This window comes from Scyliorhinus torazame, chromosome 6 (assembly GCF_047496885.1).
Source record: "Scyliorhinus torazame isolate Kashiwa2021f chromosome 6, sScyTor2.1, whole genome shotgun sequence".
NCBI classification, from domain to species: Eukaryota; Metazoa; Chordata; class Chondrichthyes; order Carcharhiniformes; family Scyliorhinidae; genus Scyliorhinus; species Scyliorhinus torazame.
Window position 1 is genome coordinate 198,540,851 of NC_092712.1, and position 21,983 is coordinate 198,562,833.

The 21,983-nt window shown below is 43.8% G+C and overlaps 2 protein-coding genes across 4 annotated transcripts in view; one reads left to right on the forward strand and one right to left on the reverse strand.

Moving 5' to 3' along the window:
- On the forward strand, positions 1-21,524 carry rbm48 (RNA binding motif protein 48). Of its 2 annotated transcripts, none has more exons than XM_072509282.1 (5): positions 1-260; positions 4,580-4,770; positions 5,584-5,729; positions 17,410-18,011; positions 20,711-21,524. In XM_072509282.1, the coding sequence occupies exons 1-5, from the start codon at positions 159-161 to the stop codon at positions 20,780-20,782; spliced, it is 1,113 nt and encodes a 370-aa protein (XP_072365383.1). In that variant the 5' UTR covers positions 1-158; the 3' UTR covers positions 20,783-21,524. The 2 variants fall into 2 exon arrangements, with proteins under 2 accessions (XP_072365383.1, XP_072365384.1); XM_072509283.1 differs by lacking the exon at positions 1-260 and adding an exon at positions 452-728.
- Positions 5,472-21,983, reverse strand: part of clxn (calaxin) — an 88,849-nt gene continuing 72,337 nt past the window's right edge. For both annotated transcript variants that reach the window (XM_072509286.1, XM_072509285.1), the window contains one exon: positions 5,472-6,269. In XM_072509286.1, the coding sequence (XP_072365387.1) occupies positions 6,009-6,269 (261 nt within the window). In that variant the 3' untranslated portion in view covers positions 5,472-6,008. The remainder of the gene's footprint in view (positions 6,270-21,983) is intronic.

Below are 21,983 nucleotides of genomic sequence, written 5' to 3' on the forward strand. Positions count from 1 at the left end.
TGATTGACAAGCCAGCCGGTCTATCACTGCCCGAGGAGAGGGAGCGGGTCTCCCAATTGGCGCTGGCGGGAGGAAGGCGGGGCTTCCCCAAAGGGCTGTGCCGTCGAACGGTCGGGGTGGGTCTGCGGGCGCCTGCCTTCCTGCCCCCGGCTTTGAAGATGGCTGCTCAAGGCCCGGAGGTGTTGAAACACCATCAACAAGGAAACGTCTGCTTCACCCGGCCCAAGTACCGAGAGGGTCGACGGCTGAGGGCTGTCAAAGTAAGTGTTGTCTGAGTATGTGGTGTTTGGTACAGTTCCGGGGAGGGATTGTCTCCTGGTTTTCAGTCACGGCCGCGCAGACCAGCTTGGGAAGACTGTTGTGTCTCTTGATTAAGTTCAATGTAATTTGTATTAGGATTGTCCTTCCCACATGGCTGTCCCCCCCCCCCCCCCCCCCCAAACTTCTTGTGGAAAGTTGCGGATATTTGGGGGGGGGGCGTTGGATCACCTCTGAAGCTACTTACCGCTTTCTCCTCAAGAGATTGAGCCTGTGCAAGATCTCCACTTTGTCTTGGCAAATGCTTTTTGATTTCACGGCCAAATTTGAATGGGAAGAATTGCTTTGTGTTGGATTCCCCGCCAGAAAAGATTGTTACTCCGTCTTTGCGCATTCTGGGCAACGACTGTTTGCCGAGCCAGTGATGCTCGTATGCACCGAAGAATAAAATGATGCTGTGGGATCTGATGGTGAGTTCCAACTTCATTTTTTTCCCCTGCCGTGTAACTGATTCTCCACACCTTCTGTTTGTTAATTTCCCTTCGAAATACTGACATGTGCAACACTATATGTATAAACACTTCTGGATATATTTACTTTAATTTTACCCCGTCCCAGGACCTTGGACGTTGTCTCCTCGCTACCATTTACTGCCAGCTAAATCTACACCAAATAATCCCTATATAAACAGGCCTATCTGCCGATGACACAAAATTAAGTGGACATCTGAATTGTGAGGAGGATGCAAAAAGGATTTCATGGGGATTTAGACTGGCAAGTGGGCAAGATCATTGCAGATGCAATATAATGTAAAGGGTGATGATTCTTTGGAATTCCTACCCAGAGGGTTGTGGAGGCTCAGCTGACTATATTCAAGATGTGGAGATGCCGGCGTTGGACTGGGGTGAGCACAGTACGAAGTCTTACAACACCAGGTTAAAGTCCAACAGGTTTGTTTCGATGTCACTAGCTTTCGGAGCGCTGCTCCTTCCTCAGGTGAGGAAGGAGCAGCGCTCCGAAAGCTAGTGACTATATTCAAGACTGTGGTTAATAGATTTCTAGATATTAAAAACATAAAGGGATTTGGGGATGGTGTGGGAAATTGGTGTCGTGTTAGGATTTGGGGATGGTGTGGGAAATTGGTGTTGAGGTAGAAGTTGAATGGTGGAGCAGGCTCGAGGGACCAAATGGCCGACTCTTGCTCCCGTATCCCTAACCTAAACCTTCAGTACCCCTTGAACTTCCTACTTTCATGAGGCGTAACTCCTTTTGAGGTAATCCTACAGCTTCCATGTCTCTCTCTTGGAATCGTCCAAAGGATATTGGGCACTTGTCACCAACTCTATGTGGAGCAACCCCAAATTGTCCTAATCTACTCTCTCGCTGACCTTCCTGCCTAGCAAACCTGCTGGGTGATGTTCTTCTGATCTCCTTGCTGTCTAACACCCTCCCAGGGGTGACCTCTGGACTCTGGCAGATCAGCTACTACTACCCCTCTCACCTTGGAATGTCCATTCACTTTACCATCTATTAACTCATTGTGGATGATCGTGCCAACATCATGGCCTGAATGGAAACTTGGTTGAAGGTTCTATCTGGCTATAACCACCGCTCTCCATGCCCGTACCACTGCAATGATAGTATCACCAAATTATAGTATCACACCTTGGTCTGTTCTACTCTTCTGGCAATATTTTGTCTTGTGAGCATCTCGCCTATCATTTAAAATCTTGCTCATTAATCAGCCAACCAAGTACTATGCCAGTTATTTGACCAAGATAGTTTCACTGCTTTCCTGTCTTGCCTTTGAACCAAGCTGCAACTTTTATTATCCTCACTGATTTCAATCTCGATCTCATCATGCTCCTTCACCCCTGTGCTCCAATACCCCCTTAATCTCTTGTTCCATTTAAACTCCTCAACCCTCTGAGCTCACTTTGATCTTCAATCCTGTTTCTTGCTTTCTCAACCCTATCCCCAATAAATTGCTGATCATTAAACTTCCCTCATTGGTTCTTCTGTTATCATAGAATTTACAGTGCAGAAAGAGGCCATTCGGCCCATCGAGTCTGCACCGGCCCTTGGAAAGAGCACCCTACCCAAGCCCAAACCTCCACCCTATCCCCGTAAACCCACCTGACCTTTTTTGGACACTAAGGGCAATTTAGCATAGCCAATCCACCTAACCTGTACATCTTTGGAGTGTGGGAGGAAACCCACGCAGACACGGGGAGAACGTGCAGACTCCACACAGACAGTGACCCAATCCGTTAGTTGACACAATTAAATTTCTCCTTCCTTGGATACTATTACTCTTTCTTTGAATCTACCATCATCACCCCTTTACTCAAAAGAACCGTGGAGTCCCTGTCCGTGCAAGCTACAAGGCCATCTTTAATCTTTCTTTCTCAAGTCCTTGGAGTGCTGTTGCCGCCCACATCTTGTGCTCCTCTTTCCTGTTGCTTCATGTTTGAATCCCTCCAATGAGACCATGCCAAAAATGGCTTTTATGGAATCACAAATGGTGTCCTATGTGACTATGACAGAGGTATTTGACCCAGTTGACCACACCATCCTCCTCCAATGTCATAAGTTGCTTTCAGTTATCCCCTCTGATTTAAAAAAAAAAAAAAAATTAGTGTACCAATTCATTTTCTCCAATTATGGGGTAATTTAGCGTGGCCAATCCACCTACTCTGCGCATCTTTGGGTTGTGGGGGCGAAACCCATGCAATGGTGGGGAGAATGTGCAAACTGCACACGGACAGTGACCCAGAATCGAATCAAACCTGGGACAACGGCGCAGTGAGGCAGCAGTGCTCGGCTTTTTCCCTCTGATAACAGTGGGTGCTGACAGCCTCACTATTATTAAGTACAACCAAAGTCCTAAACAAAGCTGACTCTCAAGTGCAAGTGATGTCAGAGATGCTAGGCGGGATTCTCTGCCGGCCAATGCCAAAATCGAGAAAGATTTTGATGGCGGAATTATGGCGGGTGCCAGGTTCACGCCAAATCGCAATTCTCTGGTGCCTCGATAGTGGCATCGATGTGCTTCATTCCGCACGAACAGTAAATGCCGCTTGCATAGTTAGTGGGCCTGTCCCGGTATTCTCCACCTACACCGAGTGGATTCCCGCCGGCGAGGTTCACTTGTGCTTTTAAAAATTGCGATAACAGGTGCTGTCGTGTGTGGGGGGTGGGGGGGCTTCTGCCAGAAGCAGGGAGAGTAGCGGGGGGTGGCCAGGAAGTGGGCTGTGGGGACAGGGTGGATGGCACGGAACACCATTGCCGCAGACCGCAAGGCAGCCATGCAGCTGCGCATGCTGGTGACTGCCCACTGTGAACTTAGTGCCATGGGTCGTATGAGTGTCGTCGTCCCGTTCTCTCCCCCCCCCCCCCCCCCCCCCCCGGTGCCCTCTGGCCCCAGCAGACCCTTCAACAGGTTAGGCGCGCTCCAGCGCAACCAGTGCCATCTTGTTGGCTGTGATGAGTGTGTGTGGGAAGTGAAGTACTAATGTATGGTTGCAGCTTGTCAGCCTCTCGAGTGTCAGTCCTGACCCCGGCAAATCCGTTTTCCAATGGAAGCGTTCGTTTTCCATGTGGCGCCGGTCCTAGCCCCTCAACTGTTGCTGAATCGGTCCAGGTGCGGCGTCAGTTTTGCTGTCCACGAATCCTGCCCCGGCATCAACACTTTGTCTCAGGAACGGAGAATCCGGCCGGCTGTCTTTCAGGTGAAGCTTTCAGCCAACCCTGCCCTCTGATAGTTGTAGAGGATATAATGGCAGTATTTGAAGGAGAGCAATGGAATTCTCAGCCAAACCAAGATGTGCTGATCAACCAACATCACCAGAACATATTATCAAGGTACTGCTTGTGGGATTTTGCTGCCCTACAGCACACAATTCCATTTCATAAGTATTTTGCTAGCGGTGAACCACTTTGGGATGCCCTAAGGTTGTGAAAAATACTTTACAAATTTTTTTTTTTTCCTTCTTTCTCAAGTTTAATTCTTGGTTGTGCTTCATTCCAATAGTCTCTAATTGGAGCACTCGGAGTATTGTAAAACAAAATTAATTCAATGGTTAAAATAAAAATGTAATTTATTTGGAGTGTGATATTGTTTCACAGAGTTAAATACAATTATGTTATACGTGATTATTTGTCAGACATTAAAGAAAAAACCCAGTAAGTGTAAATAATGCTGGCTTCTGTTTTGTTGCCTGACTACATTATCACTCCAAAACAATGCAATAACATTAACAATTATTAGGTGATCAGCTTTATGTTTTCCTCCCAATAATAACGTTTAACAATGATCTAGGTGTACACAATAAATCTGGAATCGAGACATCTGCTAGTACAAGGAGTGCCAGCTGTGGGAGTCATGAAGGAGCTGATTGAGCTTTTTGCTTTATATGGAACCATTGAAGAGTATTTTGTGTTGCATGAGTACCCGGCCGAGGAATTCACCGAAGTTTATCATATTAAATACCAAAGATTACAGAGTGCGAGGTAATGAACTGGGATAACTTTCTCAGCATGAAAACGATTAAGCATGTTTTACTTTTGCATCTTAACAGCGCTCAAGTGCTTTTGTATCTCACTTATTTTCTTAAGAGATGAGCCAAAGTAACACTTTTTTTTTAACTTCTGTGTCTGAAACATGAAGAATTGAAGTATTTTAAGAATACTATACAATATGCTTTTTCATTCAAGGCAGTAAATTGACCACTGGGTGGTGTGAAACCTTAGTCTGCAGTTCAATTTTGTGTGTAGTCTAAAATTTTATGTGTACTTGAAAATCATGCAAGTAAAGGTTATGCAATCTTTAGTTGTATGTATCACTTTTACATAATTTTGAAAGAAATATGGTTAGTTTTCATTATGAATGCAGCATCTGCCAGGTACAACCAACATCCATTGAAAAATAATTTAGAGTTGCTACTTGGTACAATTAAAGTACAAGATTGACAAAACTCAAGATCTCAAATCTGGTCATTTTAACCATATCTTTAGTTTCACTGGGAATCTTCTAAAAAGGTGAGAATTGTACAAGTGGGTTGCTGTATTATGACTTGTATTAGACATCTTATCATTCTGTATTTTTAGTTTGAGACTGTTTAAGAATGTTTTTGTAAAAATGTTACTGCAGCATAACCTGGAGGGAGGTACAGAGATATGTCACCAATTTGTATGTTTTCCTGAAAACACAATTTAATGTCATTATTTCTGTAATTTTATTTTCTATAAACAAAGTTCTGTTATATAAAAGTAAACTTCAGTACGTAACAATGGTATTCAACTGTATGTTTCAACCATTCTCAGAATAGCAAAACGCAAACAGGATGAGCGAAGTTTCTTTGGTAGTTTGCTTCACGTGTGTTATGCTCCAGAGTTTGAAACAGTAGAGGATACCAGAGAAAAATTAAAGGAGCGGAGAAGATACATAATGAGGGTAACAAGTAACAAAGGTTTGTGCACAGAATGTTTTTTCATTTTTATAACTTCTTTTGCCAATTTACAACAAACCCAAAAAGTAGTTTATTTATTTCTTAACATGAAAATGCAGTTATTCTTTTCAATTTAGAAAGAATGTTTCCATAGCAAAGCATTAAAGTTTGCATGCTTCAAACAGTTTGATTACAATTTTAGGTGTTTCAGTACTTAAAAAATAAGTTGTTGTATCTATGAATTCGGAATACTTGGAAGAGTCATATGTGCAAAGACTCCCCAAAGGACCAGTTATTGATTTACAAACTTCTTTCAGCAACAGCAAGTAACCTGCAATTGAATTCAATGTTTCTTTTCACAGCACTTGTTGCAATTGTGCCATTTAAAGAGCATCCTAGCATCAACAATACACCACTGTGTTTTTTTGATCTAATACGTTTTATTGACTTTGAGAGTAATGCAATAGGAAATCCATAAGTGCAGAGATCTTTTTGGAGCAGTTGGTCAGATGCACTTGCCACATCTAGAGAGCTGGAGCAGATTTTCCCACTTCTCTGAACCTATAAAATTGAAAATACTGCAACAGAGGAAAATATTTGCATGCTATAAAATGGAAATTTGCTGAGAATGTCTTTGACATCCTTTTGAAGGCTTGACCTCTACCTGGGACACAATTACAAACAACAATTGCCTGATGGATAGCAGAATGAGAAAGCTGTTTTTTTATCCCCCTAACCCTAATTAAGGCGGTTGATCATAGGTTTTAAGTGTCCCTTTCACTTCTCCAGCTGACAAGGCAAAAAAAAGGTGAAACTGAAATTGACCTAATCTCTATGGTTCCATCCAATAGCTAAACAACTGGGAAGCTTGTACTCCAGAGCTGTTCAAAATGTTGATCTTAGTGGGCCAATATAGTGGCTCAAGACCTATATATAAGCAATTACAATGCAAAGCACTGAATCAAGGGAATACTTCAGTTTAGAATATAAAACTTTTAAGAATGTTTTTTTAAAAAAAAAAGGCTACACAAGCATTTTACATTAATGTTTGATGCCTCATGGGGGTGAGACCAATGCAGACACGGGGAGCAAACTCCACACAGACAGTGATCTGGGGCCGGGATCGAACCCGGGTCTTCTCCACTGTGATGCAGCAGTGCTAACCATTATGCCACCCCCTGTTTGTTGCCTCATCTTACAAGAATTTCTTGGTAATTTATGCTAGCTTCTTTTGGATAATGATATCTGAAATAAAACATTAATTTGTTATTTCAAAACTGACCGCTACTTTCCTACTCTTAAATTCATAGCACATTAATCAAGATGTAGCATCTATCGTGTTGTGGACAGTATTGCTTAAAAAAGACATGTTGTTGAAGCTTTTCATCTTGCTCACCGGGACACATTGCAAGAATATGAATAGTAACGGCAACAACAATCTATACTACACCAGAAAAGTGTTGATTGGTTAGCAAGTAGACTCTGATTAGCCAAGGCATTATCATGGGGAATGAAACCGGGAATGGCAATCTTCCAAATGTTTGTTAGTTGAAAAGGCTATAATGCATGGACACGCTCCTTCTGGTTGACAAGTGGACACTGGTCAACGTCCATAAGGAATGAACCAGGGAACGGCTGTCCCCCAAGCTTTTGTTTAATTGAAAATGGCACAATTGGTAGACATGTTCCTTCTGTATATAAAGGACCAGGCCCTGTGTGTGAATATATGTAGCTTCTACTATGCTTAAATGTTCTTGAGTTTTTAAAAATAAATTTAGAGTACCCAATTCATTTTTTCCAATTAAGGGGCAATTTAACCGCCTAGCCTGCACATATTTGGACTGGGGACGAAACACATGCAAACACGGGAAGAATGTGCAAACTCCACACGGACAGTGACCCAGAGCCAGGATCGAACCTGTGACCTCGGTGCCGTGAGGCAGCAGTGCTAATGTTCTTGAGTTTTTAACAATATACGCAAATAATCATGTGATCAGGCTGGCCATTACGTCTATTTTTTAAAAATATTTTTATTGAGCTGTAACATTTTTATATCACAAAATCACAGGCCTAAACAAGACCAACACATTTATCAACAAAAGATGAAGTTCCAGCCGACAACTGTAACAATAGCCCCCCTTAATGAAAGTACTGCAATCACACGGTGCCATCAAATTCCTGGGGGGGGGGCAGGCCGCTCACAACGTCTGCCCATTCTCTTTTTCCCCACCTCTCTGTGGCTATCCCAGACCAGCCTACCCCTCACACCCATCTGCCAGAGCACAAAGGCAGGTTGTAACAGTGGTAACAAGTGTTTAATGTGAACAAATATTTACAGATTTGTACCATAAGACACAGGAGCAGAATTAGGCCACTCGGTCCATCGAGTCTGCACCGCTATTCAATCATGGTTGATGTTTTTCTCATCCCCATTCTCCTGCCTTCTCCCCATAACCCCTGATTCCCTTATTAATCTAGAACCTATCCATCTGTCTTAAAGACACTCAATGATTTGGCTTCTACAGCCTGCTGTGGCAAAGAGTCCCACAGATTCACCACTGGCTGAAGAAATCCCTCCTCATCTCTGTTTTGAAGGATCGTCCCTTTAGTCTGAGGTTGTGTCCTCTGCTTCTAGTTTTTCCTACAAGTGGAAACATCCTCTCCACGTCCACTATCCAGGCCTCGCAGTATCCTGTAAGTTTCAATAAGATATCCCCCCCCCCCTCATCCTTCTAAGCTCCAACGAGTACAGACCCAGAGTCCTCAACCGTTCCTCTAACAACAAGCTCTTCATAAGAACTAGGAACAGGAGTAGGCCATCTGGCCCCTCGAGCCTGCTCCGCCATTCAATGAGATCATGGCTGATCTTTGTGGACTCAGCTCCACTCTCCGGCCCGTACACCATATCCCCGAATCCCTTTATTCTTCAGAAAGGTATCTATCTTTTTCTTAAAAACGTTTAAAGAAGGAGCCTCAATTGCTTCACTGGGCAAGGAATTCCAGAGATTCACAACCCTTTGGGTGAAGAAGTTCCTCCTAAACTCGGTTCTAAATCTACTTCCCCTTATTTTGAGGCTATTCCCCCTAGTTCTGCTTTCCCCGACCAGTGGAAACAACCTGCCCGCATCTATCCTATCTATTCCCTTCATAATTTTATATGTTTCAATAAGATCCCCCCGCATCCTTCTAAACTCCAATGAGTACAGTCCCAGTCTACTCGACCTCTCGTCATAATCTATTCCCCTCAACTCTGGGATCAACCTAGTGAATCTCCTCTGCACTCCCTCCAGTGCCAATATGTCCTTTCTCAGGTAAGGAGACCAAAACTGAACCAGATGTGGCCTCACCAACACCTTGTACAATTGCAGCATAACCTCCCGAGTCTTGAACTCCATCCCTCTTAGCAATGAAAGACAAAACTCGATTAGCCTTCTTAATCACCTGTTGCACCTGCGCACCAACTTTTTGCGACTTGTGCACCAGCACACCCAGGTCCCTCTGCACAGCAGCATGTTTTAACATCTTACCGTTTAAATAATAATCCATTCTGCTGTTATTCCTCCCAAAATGGATAGCCTCACACTTGGCAACATTGAATTCCATCTGCCAGTCTCTAGCCCATTCACCTAACCTATCCAAATCCTTCTGCAGACTTCTGGTATCCTCTGCACTTTTTGCTTTACCACTCATCTTAGTGTTGTCTGCAAACTTTGCCACATTGCACTTGGTCCCCAACTCCAAATCGTCTATGTAAATTGTGAACAACTGCGGGCCCAACACTGATCCTTGAGGGACCCCACTAGTTACAGGTTGCCAATCAGAGAAACACCTATTTATCCCCACTCTCTGCTTTCTGTTAGCTAACCAATCCTCTACCCATGCTACCACTTTACCCTCAATGCCATGCATCTTTAGTTTATGCAGCAACCTTTTGTGTGGCACCTTGTCAAAAGCTTTCTGGAAATCCAGATATACCACATCCATTGGCTCCCCGTTATCTACTGCACTGGTAACGTCCTTAAAAAATTCTACCAAATTAGTCAAGACACGACCTACCCTTTATGAACCCATGCTGCGTCTGCCCAATGGGACAATTTCCCTCCAGGTGCCCCGCTATTTCCTCCTTAATGATAGATTCCAGCATTTTCCCTACAACCGAAGTTAAGCTTACCGGCCTATAATTACCCGCTTTCTGCCGACCTCCTTTTTTAAACAGTGGTGTCATGTTTGCTACTTTCCAATCCTCTGGGACCACCCCAGAGTCTAGTGAATTTTGATAAATTATCACTAGTGCGTTTACAATTTCCCTAGCCATCTCTTTTAACACTCTGGGATGCATCCCATCAGGGCCAGGAGACTTGTCTACCTTTAGCCCCATTAGCTTGCCCAATACGGCCTCCTTAGTGATTACAATCATCTCAAGGTCCTCCTTTTAACACTCTGGGATGCATCCCATCAGGGCCAGGAGACTTGTCTACCTTTAGCCCCATTAGCTTGCCCAATACTGCCTCCTTAGTGATTACAATCGTCTCAAGGTCCTCACCTATCATATCTTTATTTCCATCAGTCACTGGCATGTTATTTGTGTCTTCCACTGTGAAGACTGACCCAAAAAACCTGTTCAGCTCCTCAGTCTCCTATCTCCCATTTCCCCGTCTCCTATTATTAAATCTCCCTTCTCATCTTCCAAAGGACCAATATTTACCTTAGCCACTCTTTTTTGTCTTATATATTTGTAGAAGCTTTTACTATCTGCTTTTATGTTCTGAGCAAGTTTACTTTCATAGTCTATCTTACTCTTCTTTATAGCTTTTTTAGTAGCTTTTTGTTGTCCCCTAAAGACTTCCCAGTCCTCTAGTCTCCCACTAATTTTTGCCACTTTGTATGTTTTTTCCTTCAATTTGATACTCTCCCTCACCTCCTTAGATATCCACGGTGGATTTTTCCCCTTTCTACCGTCTTTCTTTTTTGTCGGAATGAACCTTTCCTGAACACTGTGAAAGATCGCTCGGAAGGTTCTCCACTGTTCCTCAACTGCTTCACCATGAAGTCTTTGCTCCCAGTCTACCTTAGCTAGTTCTTCTCTCATCCCATTGTAATCGCCTTTGTTTAAGCACAAAACACTAGTGTTTGAATTTACCTTGTCATCCTCCAACTGTATTTTAAATTCCACCATATTGTGGTCGCTCCTTCCAAGAGGATCCCGAACTATGAGATCATTAATCAATCCTGCCTCATTACACAGGACCAGATCTAGGACCGCTTGTTCCCTTGTAGGTTCCATTACATACTGTTCCAGGGAATTATCCCGGACACATTCTATAAACTCCTCCTCAAGGCTGCCTTTGCCAACCTGGTTAAACCAATCGACATGCAGATTAAAATCTCCCATGATAACCGCTGTACTATTTCTACATGCATCCGTTATTTCTTTGCTTATTGCCTGCCCTACCATCCTGTTACTATTTGGTGGCCTATAGACTACTCCTATCAGTGAACTTTTCGCCTTACTATTCCTGATTTCCACCCAAATTGATTCAACCTTGTCCTCCATAGCACCAATATCATCCCTTACTATTGCCCGGATGCCATCCTTAAACAACAAAGGTACACCACCGCTCTTACCGTCCATTCTATCCTTTTGTATTGTCTGATACCCTTGGATATTTAACTCCCAGTCGTGACCATCTTTTAACCATGTTTCAGTAATGGCCACTAAATCATAGTCATTTACGATGATTTGCGCCATCAACTCATTCACCTTATTCCGTATACTACGAGCATTCAGGTAAAGTACACTTATGCTGTTTTTTATGTCTTTGTTATGAATCCTAACACCTTGATCAGTAACTTTTCTCAAATTATTTTTCCTCTTATCCTTTCTCCTAATTTTCCTTGTCTTTGAACCCATATCTCGACATAACCTGTCACATAACCTGCTGCCTTGCTCTCCATTATCCATTATACTGTCCATAGCTTTACCCTTCCCTTCCCCCCAACTTGCTAGTTTAAAGTCCTTGTGACCAACCTATTTATCCTATTCGCTAGAACACTGGTCCCAGAATGGTTCAGGTGAAGACCGTCCCAACGGTACAGGTCCCTCCTGCCCCAGTACTGATGCCAATGCCCCATGAAATGGAATCCATCTTTCCTGCACCACTCCTTTAGCCACGTGTTAACTTCTCTAATTTTCTCAACCCTATGCCAATTGGCACGTGGCTCGGGTAGTAATCCAGAGATTATAACCCTGGAGGACCTGTTCTTTAATTTAGTCCCTAGTGTTTGATAATCCCCAAACAGGTCCTCTTTCCTAGTCTTACCTATGTTGTTAGTCCCAATGTGGACCACAACAACTGGATCCTCCCCCTCCCTCTCCAAAATCCTTTCAAGCCGATCAGAGATGTCCCTCACCCTGGCACCGGGCAGGCAACATACCATGCGGGACTCACGATCTGGTTTACAAAGGATGCCATCAATTCCCCTAATTATAGAATCCCCTACAACTACCACTTGTCTTTTTGCTCCCCCCTCTTGATGGCTTCCTGTACCACGGTGCAGTGGTCAGTCAACGCATCCTCCCTACAGCCCTCTTCCTCATCCACACAGGGAGCAAGTACCTCATACCTGTTGGTCAAGGGCTGAGGCTCCTCAACTCCTAAACTCAGGATCCCCCTACCTACCTCCCTTGCAGTCACACCACTCTGTCCCTGACCACTGACTGAATTAACAGTACTTATTCTACCGGGTGTGACTGCCTCCTGAAACAAAGCATCCAGGTAATTTTCCCCCTCCCTGATGTGCCGCAGTGTGTGCAGCTCATCAATTTTGAGCCGAAGTTCCTCGAGCAGCCAACACTTGCTGCAGATGTGGTCACTGACGGTCTCAATGGGATCCACCAGTTCCATCATCATACAGCAACAGCACATCACCTGTCCAGCCATATTCAACTAGTTAATTAATTTAAATAATTTTTAAAAAAAATTTGTTTTTATAGAACCTCAAGGATAAACCCGAACACCAACAAAAACACAGCCCTCTCTCGCCACTCACCCAAACTCAGTTACTCACCTAAACTCAGATGCACTCTGTTCCAATCAGCACTCCATGTCTAAAGGCACTCCTGCCACACCTTTTGTACCCTGCCTGATTTCCAATGAGTCAATAGGTCCGCTCCAGGAAGTAAAGTCTCCAACTGCCACTCGACCTGTAAACTAAGCTCTATTAAATCTGCACTCACCTCTCCCAGCAACCCTGCAGCCTGTGGCCTGCTCCAGGACCTGAAGTCTTCATTGCAGGGATCATTCTTGTGAACCTCCTCTGGACCCTTTCCAAGGCCAGCACATCCTTCCTTGGATACGGGGCCCAGAACTGCTCACAATATTCCAAATGGGGTCTGACTAGAGCCTCAGAAGTACATCCCTGGTCTTAGTATTCTAGCCCTCTCGATATGAATGCTAACATTTGCCTTCCTAACTGCCGACTGAACCTGCACCTAAAACCTTAAGAGAATCGTGAGCACAGACTCCCAAGTCCCTTTGTGCTCCTGATTTCCTGAGCATTTCCCCATTTAGAAAATAGTCTATGTCTAAATTCCAAGCCTTAGCCCTATAACTAAACTGTGCCCTGCACGCGTGCCATCTTAACTGGTGTCTAACTTTCTGGCCTTACGGGCCCTAACGCTACGTCTAGGTGGTTCCACAGATGGTACAGCAGGAGTGGAGACGACCTGCTGTGATTCCTGCCCTGTGACTTGGGCCCCGTTGCGGGCGTCTTCTGGGCCATCAGCCTGGATGGGCCCGGCTGCTGCTCGGGTGTCCCAGGTGGCGTGGTGCTGCCTGCTGCCCACCAGAGGCACCAGGGACACACGGGGGAGTCCAAGGTGCTGCAGTGTTCCCTACAGCAGTCACCGGCAAGGGCCACATCACGTCCTCCTCCCTTGGGGTGCCCGATGCTCACCTGGCTACTCCATGGGATGGGGGTACAAGTGGAGCTATCCCCTGAGGCTCCCCCGCCACCTGCCGCTGCCAGTCCTGGAGACCCCGTTGCTGTCTTGACCCAGGGTCTGCACGTTTGCAGCCATGGAGCAATAGAGTGGACCATCTCTGTCTGGGACTGCGCCACATCACCCACTGACTGTGCCACCACCTTCTGGGCCTGTGTCACATCAGCCAGGGACTGGGCCACCACCCTCTGTGCCTGTGCCACGTCGGCCAGCGCCTGGGCAATGTTGCCAACCCTCCCAGCCATGGTCTGCAGCGCCGCTGTGAGGTCCAGGTGGTTCTGGCACATGGTTGCCTGTGAGATGGCAACCCTGCCTTGGGCCTCGGCCAGCGCCTGCACAAAATGCCCCAGGCCTGGGGCATGCTGATCCATAGCCAAAACCGTCGCCCCCAATGCCTCCACCACGGACGCTACCCATGCGGTGTTGGGTGGGTGGCACGCATTGTCGGCACCATCTCCTGCTCCTGCATGCGATTAGGCTCCTCCAACTGCACCTGCAGGTACTGGATGCTCACTGACAACCCTCATGTAGTCCCTGGCTCTGCGACTACATCTCCACGATGTATTGGGACTGTCCGTTCCAGAAACCCGTCTGGATGGCAGCACGTCCCTGGCGTTGGCCAGTCGTCCACCCCCTCAGGAGTTCCTACCTCCACCTGCTGCACCGGATCAGCTGTGTGGTGAGCACCAGAAAGTGTCCCAGGAGCCTCCTCACTAGAGTACCCAACCAAGGTGAGTGTCTCTGGGAGAGTGTTGGAGACAGCTGTGTCGGAAAATCACTGTCATCCTCCGACTCGAGCTCCGGGATCTCCTGTGTCTCTGGAGAAGAGCTAGTGTCTGAACTGCTCAGATCATGGGGGACTCTGGCTGTGGCACTGGCTGGGGGCGGGGTCGCCAGATGGAACCCCCCCCCATCACACCAGACAAGACGCATGATTAGACCACGGGGGCGGGGGGGGGGGGGGTTGACACACGAGCCACAACTAAACGGGGTCTCACTTCCTTGCCCGTGGCCAAACTCCACCTCGGCGACCTACCTTTCCTCTGGGCCGCCGAGCACATCCAGAGCCCTCTGCTCAGCCACAAATTCTGCGTTGGTGTCAACACTTAGGTTCAGAAACAGAGACTGTCCAACAGTAGGTGTGATTAACGATTGGACAATCGTGCTAAACTATCCTGTAGTGCTAATAATTGCACTGCCAACCAAGATTATCAGTCAGGCGCACAGTGTGGCTCACTTAAGCATGCAGGAAGCTACATATATTTACACACACAGCCCATACATACCTTTGCAGACAGAAGAGGCATGTTCGCGTATTGTGCCTTTTTCAATTAAACAAAAACTTGGGAGACAGCTGGTCAGAACATTGCCATGGCATGAACCAATCATAGAGTCAACCTGCCTGGTGTGAATTTGAACAGACGTTTGGCTATCCTCTGTGTTCGTCATGTCTATGCCTCTACTAATTAGAGTTGACTTGCCAATCAATCTGCACCTTCTCAAGCAATTTAGTTGTCGTTCCCTTTACTATTGGCATTCTTGTGAAGTGTTATGATGAGTGCAAGGAGAAAAGCTATGAAAGTGTCTTTTTTTCAGCAACATGCATTAAATGTATTTTAGTGTTTAGTATAATTAGCTCATTTACTTTGGATTAAATTGGAATCTTGAAGTTATTTTTAATATTTAGTAAAATGTTATGTTAGATAAATTATGTCAACTACTACCAGCATTGTTGGAAATGTAAACCAGTGAGGAGGATAGTCAGAGGACACACAGGCAGTCACACAGCAGCTGAAGTTTACTGGAAGAATGAGGGGAAGCAATTAACTAAATTATACAATTTTAAAGGCGGTGCAAGAGCAAAGAGACGTGGGCTACCTGAGCGCAAGTTTTTTAAGGTGGGAGGACAAGTTGAGAAGACTTTTTTTTAAAAGCATACTAAATTCTTGAGGCACAAGGTACAAAAGCAAGAAAGTCTGGCTAAATCTTTATAGAACACCAATTAGGCCATAGCTGGGAGTTCGGGGCCAATTCTGGGCACTTGGTAAATGTCAAGAATTCCTTGAGGTGCAATGGGGATTTATTAGAGTGGTACTTGCGATGAAAGACAGTTACGGGAGCAACTGCATTTTTCTCCTTAGAGCAGAGAAGTTTAAGGAGATTTGGTAATGTGCAAAATCATGAAAGGTTTTGATAGAGCAAATAAAGGCGAACTGTTTCCAGTGGCAGGAAGTTTGGTAACCAGAGTAAATATATTTCGGATAATTGGTCTTAAAACTAGAGGTGGCGTGAAGGAAAAAAGTGATGCAAGTTGTGATCTGAAATGCACTGCCTGACAGGTCGTGGAAGTAAATTCATTCTGAACTTCTAAAGAGAAAAGGATAAATACTTGAACAGGACAATCGGTCAGCAATTTGCAGTAGGACTTGGTGCGTACTTCTTTTGTGATCGACGACATGGCTGTCTCCATAGATTCCCGACAGTGCAGAAGGACGCCATTCAGCCCATTGAGTCTGCACCGACCCTCCGAAAGGATAACCTACCTAGGCCCGCGCCCTATCCCTGTCATCCCATCTAACCTTTGGACACTTAAGGGACCATTTAGCATAGCCAATCCACCTAACCAGCATATCTTTGGATTGTGGGAGGAAACCAGAGCTCCCAGAGGAAAACCACACAGACACTGGGAGAATGTGCAAACTCTACACAAAGTCACCCAAAGAGGTGGCGCAGTGGTTAGCACTTCTGCTTAGCGGCACTGAGGACCTAGGTTCGATCCCAGCTCTGGGTCACTGCCCATGTGGAGTTTACACATTCTCCCCATGTTTGTGTGGGTCTCACCCCCACAACCCAAAGATGTGCAGGCTAGGTGGATTGGCCACGCTAAATTGCCCCTTAATTGAAAAAAAAATTGGGTACTCTTTTTTTTAAAAAAAATTTAAAAGTCACCCAAGGTCGGAATTGAGCCCAGGTCCCTGGCACTGTGACACAGTAGTGCTAACCACTTTTAATGCTATATCAGTCTATGATTCTGTTTGTGAGTAACACTATTTTAATCCATGACACTAACAAATAGAGTGCATCAAATTAGCTAAAAGAAAATGGAAGAACTTGCATTCATGTACCACCTCCAAATGTCTCAAAGCGCTTTACAACCAATACATTACTTAACTGTAAATGCTGTTGCAATTTTTGAAACATAGTAGCCAATTTGCAGAGTTCTCACAAATAGCAATGAGAGAATGATCAGTCTATTTTAGTTATGTGGTTGAAGGATAAATATTGGCCAGGGTGTTGGGTGGAACTCCCTGCTCCTTTTCAAAACAATGCAACAGAAATTTTACATCCACCTGAGAGTGCTGAGCAGCCTCAGTTTAACATCTCACCCCAGTATTGCACTCCAGCTTCGGTTTCAATTCAGTGCTGGAATCTACCAGCATTTGAACTCTTAAGATTGCTACCAGCTGAGCCTTAAAATCCTTAATCTAATGAGAATAGTGAACCTTTTGTTGTGTCTGTTTATGTTGGCATGCAGAAGTGCCAATTTTTACCATACTATCATTTATGTTATGATATGTTACATTTCACAGTGACGTTTGTCATCCATGTTGCATACAGCGTGTGTAAATATCTGAGGAAATTTGTAGCAGCCAACTTGCAAACATTTATTTATCATACTTTTCAAATTTGTCCTTTTAGATAGAGACCTGTACAAGGCAGAAAAGAAAGTTGGAAAACCAGATACATTCCCAAATGTCACAAGGGAAGCATCTTCTGAAAACTCTGAGCATTGTGGAAGTTTGGAACCCAACCAGCAGGAGTGGAATACAGATTCCATGTATGGTTACCCAATGTTATTGCCTCCACCACTACCAGACAATCAAGTGGCTTCATCAACATCAAGGATCAGACAAGAATATTCTCAAATATCTTCATCCCATGAAACAATACCAAAAGTCATCCCTCTTTACACAGAAAACTCATGTTTTGAATCTGAATTACCTTGCTTTCACAGCCAGCATTTGGACAAATCTTATGATTTTAAGGACTCTCCAATGTCAAAAACAGAAAGCTGGGCCCCTCATGTCAGGACTTGTGTCTCTAGATTTATTCCCAGGACTACTCAACTGCATGACAGGAAGAAAATAAATCAACAAATGAACATTAATATATTTGATGGATTGGATACTGACACCACTGCAGTGGTAATAGGACCAAAACTTCCGGAAATACCAAAGGTGGACATGGGAGATAATTCCTTGAATGTCTCTGCTACTTTGATCAGAAATAAACTTACAGAGGTATGCTTTATATAACGTTAGAATATTAGGAACAAGGTGGCTAAATGTGACCAGAACAATTAAAAAAAAATAATAATAATTTATGCGACGTGGGCGGCACTGGTTAGGCCAGCAATTATTGCCCATCCCTAGTTGCCCTTCAGAAGCTGGTGGTGAACCGCTGCAATTCCTGACCTGGAATCTCCTGGGACATAACCAATGCACCCATTTTCAGATCGACATTGCCAATGTTGATTTCCACTCAAATGTCCTGCAAATCTCAATAGAATATACCTTAATGTAAAATGGACTTAATCAGCATAAACAATCGATCACCAGGAAAAGCCAACCCTTGTATCTTTCCTCCTTTTGAGTTGTAACTTTAATTTATATACTTATTTAACCATCATTCGTACATATTTGGCACATGTTTCTGTAAACCAGGAAGCCGAACGCCGCTAGTAGAAAAGTTGCTGGAGTCCATTATTAAGGATTTCATAGCACAGCATTTGGAAAGCAATGGTGTAATCGGGCAAATTCAGCATGGATTTGCAAAAGGAAAATCATGCTTGACAAATCTACTAGAATTCTTTGAAGATGTAACTAGTAGAGTTGACCAGGGAGAACCGGTGGATGTGGTTTATTTAGACTTTCGAAGGCTTTCGACAAGGTCTTCCATAGCAGGTTAATATGTAAAGTTAAAGGATGCAAAGATTCCTCAGCAGGATTTGGACAAACGGAGTGAGTGGGCACATGCATGGCAGATGCAGGATAATGTGGATAAATGTGAGGTTATCTGCCTTGGGTACAAAAATAAGAAGGCAGATTATTTGATTGGGTGTAAATTGAGAGGTGGATACTCGAGACCTTGGGATAATTGTGCATCAGTTGCTGAAGGTAAGGCGAAGGTACAGTAGGCAGTAAAGATGGGAAATGGTATGTTGGTCTTCATAGTGAGTGGATTTGAGTGTCGGAATAGATATGTTTTACTGCAGTTGTGTAGGGCATTGGTGAGGCCACACCTGGAGTAGTGTGCAGTTTTGGTGTCCTTATCTGAGGAAGGATGTTCTTGCTATGGAGAGAGTGCAACAAAGGTTTACCAGGCTGATTCCTTGGATGGCAGCGGGACTGTTATATGAGGAGAGACAAATTTGCTTAGGATTATATTCATTGAAATTTAGAAGAGTGAAAGGGGAACCCGTAGAAACTTACAAAATTAGACTGGGTAGCTTCAGAAAAATGTTCCCAATGGTGGGGGAGTCCAGAACTAGGGGTCATAGTTTGAGGATAAGGGGGACCTTTTAGGACTGGGGTGAGGAGAAATTGCTTCACCCAGAATGTGGTGAATCTGTGGAATTCGCTACCACAGAAACTAGTTGAGGCCAAAATATTGCAATTTCAAGAAGGAATTAGATATAGCTTTTGGGGCTAAAGGGATTGTAGGATATGGGGGAGCAGGATCAGGGTATTAAACTTGATGATCATAATGAATGGAGTGGAGCAGGCTCGAAGGGCCAAATGGCCTCCTGTTTCTATTTTCTGTTTCTGTTTAAGAACCTTCAATTAGGGAAGTTTAAAATTTTAGTATGACTTGTGTAGTGATGTCATAAACATCCATTCAAAGAAACAGCAAATTTAGAGCTGATTCAGTGAGGATTTGTTTTTAAAAGTGCTCAATAAATGGCAGTAAAATACCAGAACAATTACCTTTACTTTTGTGCTTCAAAATATGGCTGTAATTCGGAGAGCCACTGAGCAAGAGCAGTTGCGGTAATGCACATATGCAAAGCTGTAACGTCTAGAGCAGGGCCATTAATGTAGCCAGAGATGCATTTGGGCAGAGGGTCAGTTGTAAAAATCAATTAATTAATCTGGTGTATTATACTTACAAATTTAACATATCCAAATCTTGTAGGCCACACATTTGATTTATCTGCACCCAGATTGCTCATGTAGACACATAGAGGCAATGTCAGGCTTATTTGCAGTTATAGGGTAATCATCAACCTAGCCAATTTCCATGTTGTAACTTCTATGTATTCTATATTTTAAGAACTAAATGAAAATCTTGCAGAAATTCATTTTTGCACAGCCAAAGAGGTTTGAAAACGGGATAAAAGTACTTTTCTCGGGGCAGCATGGTGGTGCAGTGGTTAGCACTGCAGTCTCATGGCGCTGAGGTCCCAGTTCGATCCCGGCTCTGGGTCACTGTCCGTGTGGAGTTTGCACATTCTCCCCATGTTTGCTTGGGTTTCGCCCCCACAACCCAAAGATGTGCAAAGTAGGTGGATTGGCCACACTAAATTGCCCCTTAATTGGAAAAAATGAATTGGGTACTCTTTTTAAAAAAAAAAAAAAAAAAAAAAAATTTTTTAAGTACTTTTCTCTTGTGACAACTTCTCCACTTTTTCATAGGCAAGCAAGCGCCAAGTGGCACATGGGGATTTACATGCAAGCAGAGAGAGGAGGCTAGTGTTCTGAAATAGTGTTCAGCAGCTGCTGTTCCATGCATCCCAGTGGCTAGTTCATGAATGGAGTAGGGGTTGGAAGAAATTACTTGCCTGTGTTTTCTAAGCAAGAATGATGTGTGGAAGGGTGTAATGAAAAGCAAATTTTAAAAGAATAATTAAGATATATTTGCTTTCTTTAGAGCATTTTTAAAACTAACATTGATAGGTAAGTTTATCATTTAATTTTTTTTTTCTTGTTGCTTTCACAAGGTGTTGTCCGTTTCTACAACAGAAGCTGAAGTATCACAAATAAAACCGCCAAAGCAACGTCGAAGAATCTAAAGATAATAAACTTCCTGAAAGATGAAAAAATGGTCTTGCATCACTTTGAACAGAACTAGCCCACTATGTAAAAACACCAGCCCCATTTATACGTTAGGTGATTCCACTAATACTGAATAATCAGTTAATGTTTTTATATTAGGAAAGGGAGGTTGCCATGGACACCACAAGAATTTCCACTTTTCAAAAAGTGCTATGTGATCTTGTCTGCTAGTACAGGCAGAAGCAGCTTCGGTTTGATGTCTCAGCAGAAGTACTGTACATTTACCAACACAGCAATCATTCAATACTGCACTGGATGTTGGCCAAGATTACATATTCAAGTCCTGACAATGGACATCTCTACCAATTGCAGTTGTGAGGCCTGGCCTAGAAAATTAAAGAGTCTATGCAATAAAAGGAGTTTGACATACATTCAGATTGGTGAACATAATGAAAGGTGAAGAAAAACATACATATTGGGAGAGAACCAAAGGCATGCTTGAGTGCAAGATGTGTATAAAAAGAGCGAGATGGTGGGTAATGACAGGGAAAAAAAATAGAATTGTGTATTATTAAAAAAGCAAAAAAATGCCTGCAGTTACAGAGAGTGAAAGAGAGGTTGCTTTCATGAAGATAGGCACACTATCATTTTGCATGTGAACAAGGAGACAGCTGTATTTTAAAACAACCAAAACACACAACCTTTTTTATTTTCCATCCCCCAAGACTTAATGAATTAAAAAATAAATGTATACACCAATTTTTTTTCTTTGTGTATTGTGTAATTTCCTATAACTCTATAAAATAGAGATGAGGCAATGAAATGGATCAGTTGCTGATCGGAGAGAGGAAATGGTGTAAAATTGATCAGAAAAATGTATTTACATGAATTAATCTTGGAATAATGGTGATTTTGGTTTGGTAGCATTTACTGCCACTTAGTTGCCTTGCAAATGTGGTGTGGAGCCTTCTTTAATGGTGGCAATCCTGTGTGATAGTGTTCGATAGGGAATTGTAGGATATCAACTTGGTGCCAATGAAGGAATTAGGATATGTGCCCAGATGGCGATGGTGGAATTAGGATACGTGCTCAGCTGGCGATGGTGGAATTCGGATATGCTTCCAGCTGGCGATGGTGGAATTAGGATACGTGCCCAGATGGCGATGGTGGAATTAGGATACGTGCTCAGCTGGCGATGGTGGAATTCGGATATGTTTC

What these genes read in the sequence shown, in the direction of transcription:
- rbm48 (XM_072509282.1), top strand. Translation starts at nt 159, where the DNA reads ATGGCTGCTCAAGGCCCGGAGGTGTTGAAACACCATCAACAAGGAAAC. An exon ending in CAAAGATTACAGAGTGCGAG is followed by an intron (nt 4,771 to 5,583) that starts GTAATGAACTGG and finishes AACCATTCTCAG; the next exon opens with AATAGCAAAACGCAAACAGG. An exon ending in TCAGAAATAAACTTACAGAG is followed by an intron (nt 18,012 to 20,710) that starts GTATGCTTTATA and finishes TGCTTTCACAAG; the next exon opens with GTGTTGTCCGTTTCTACAAC.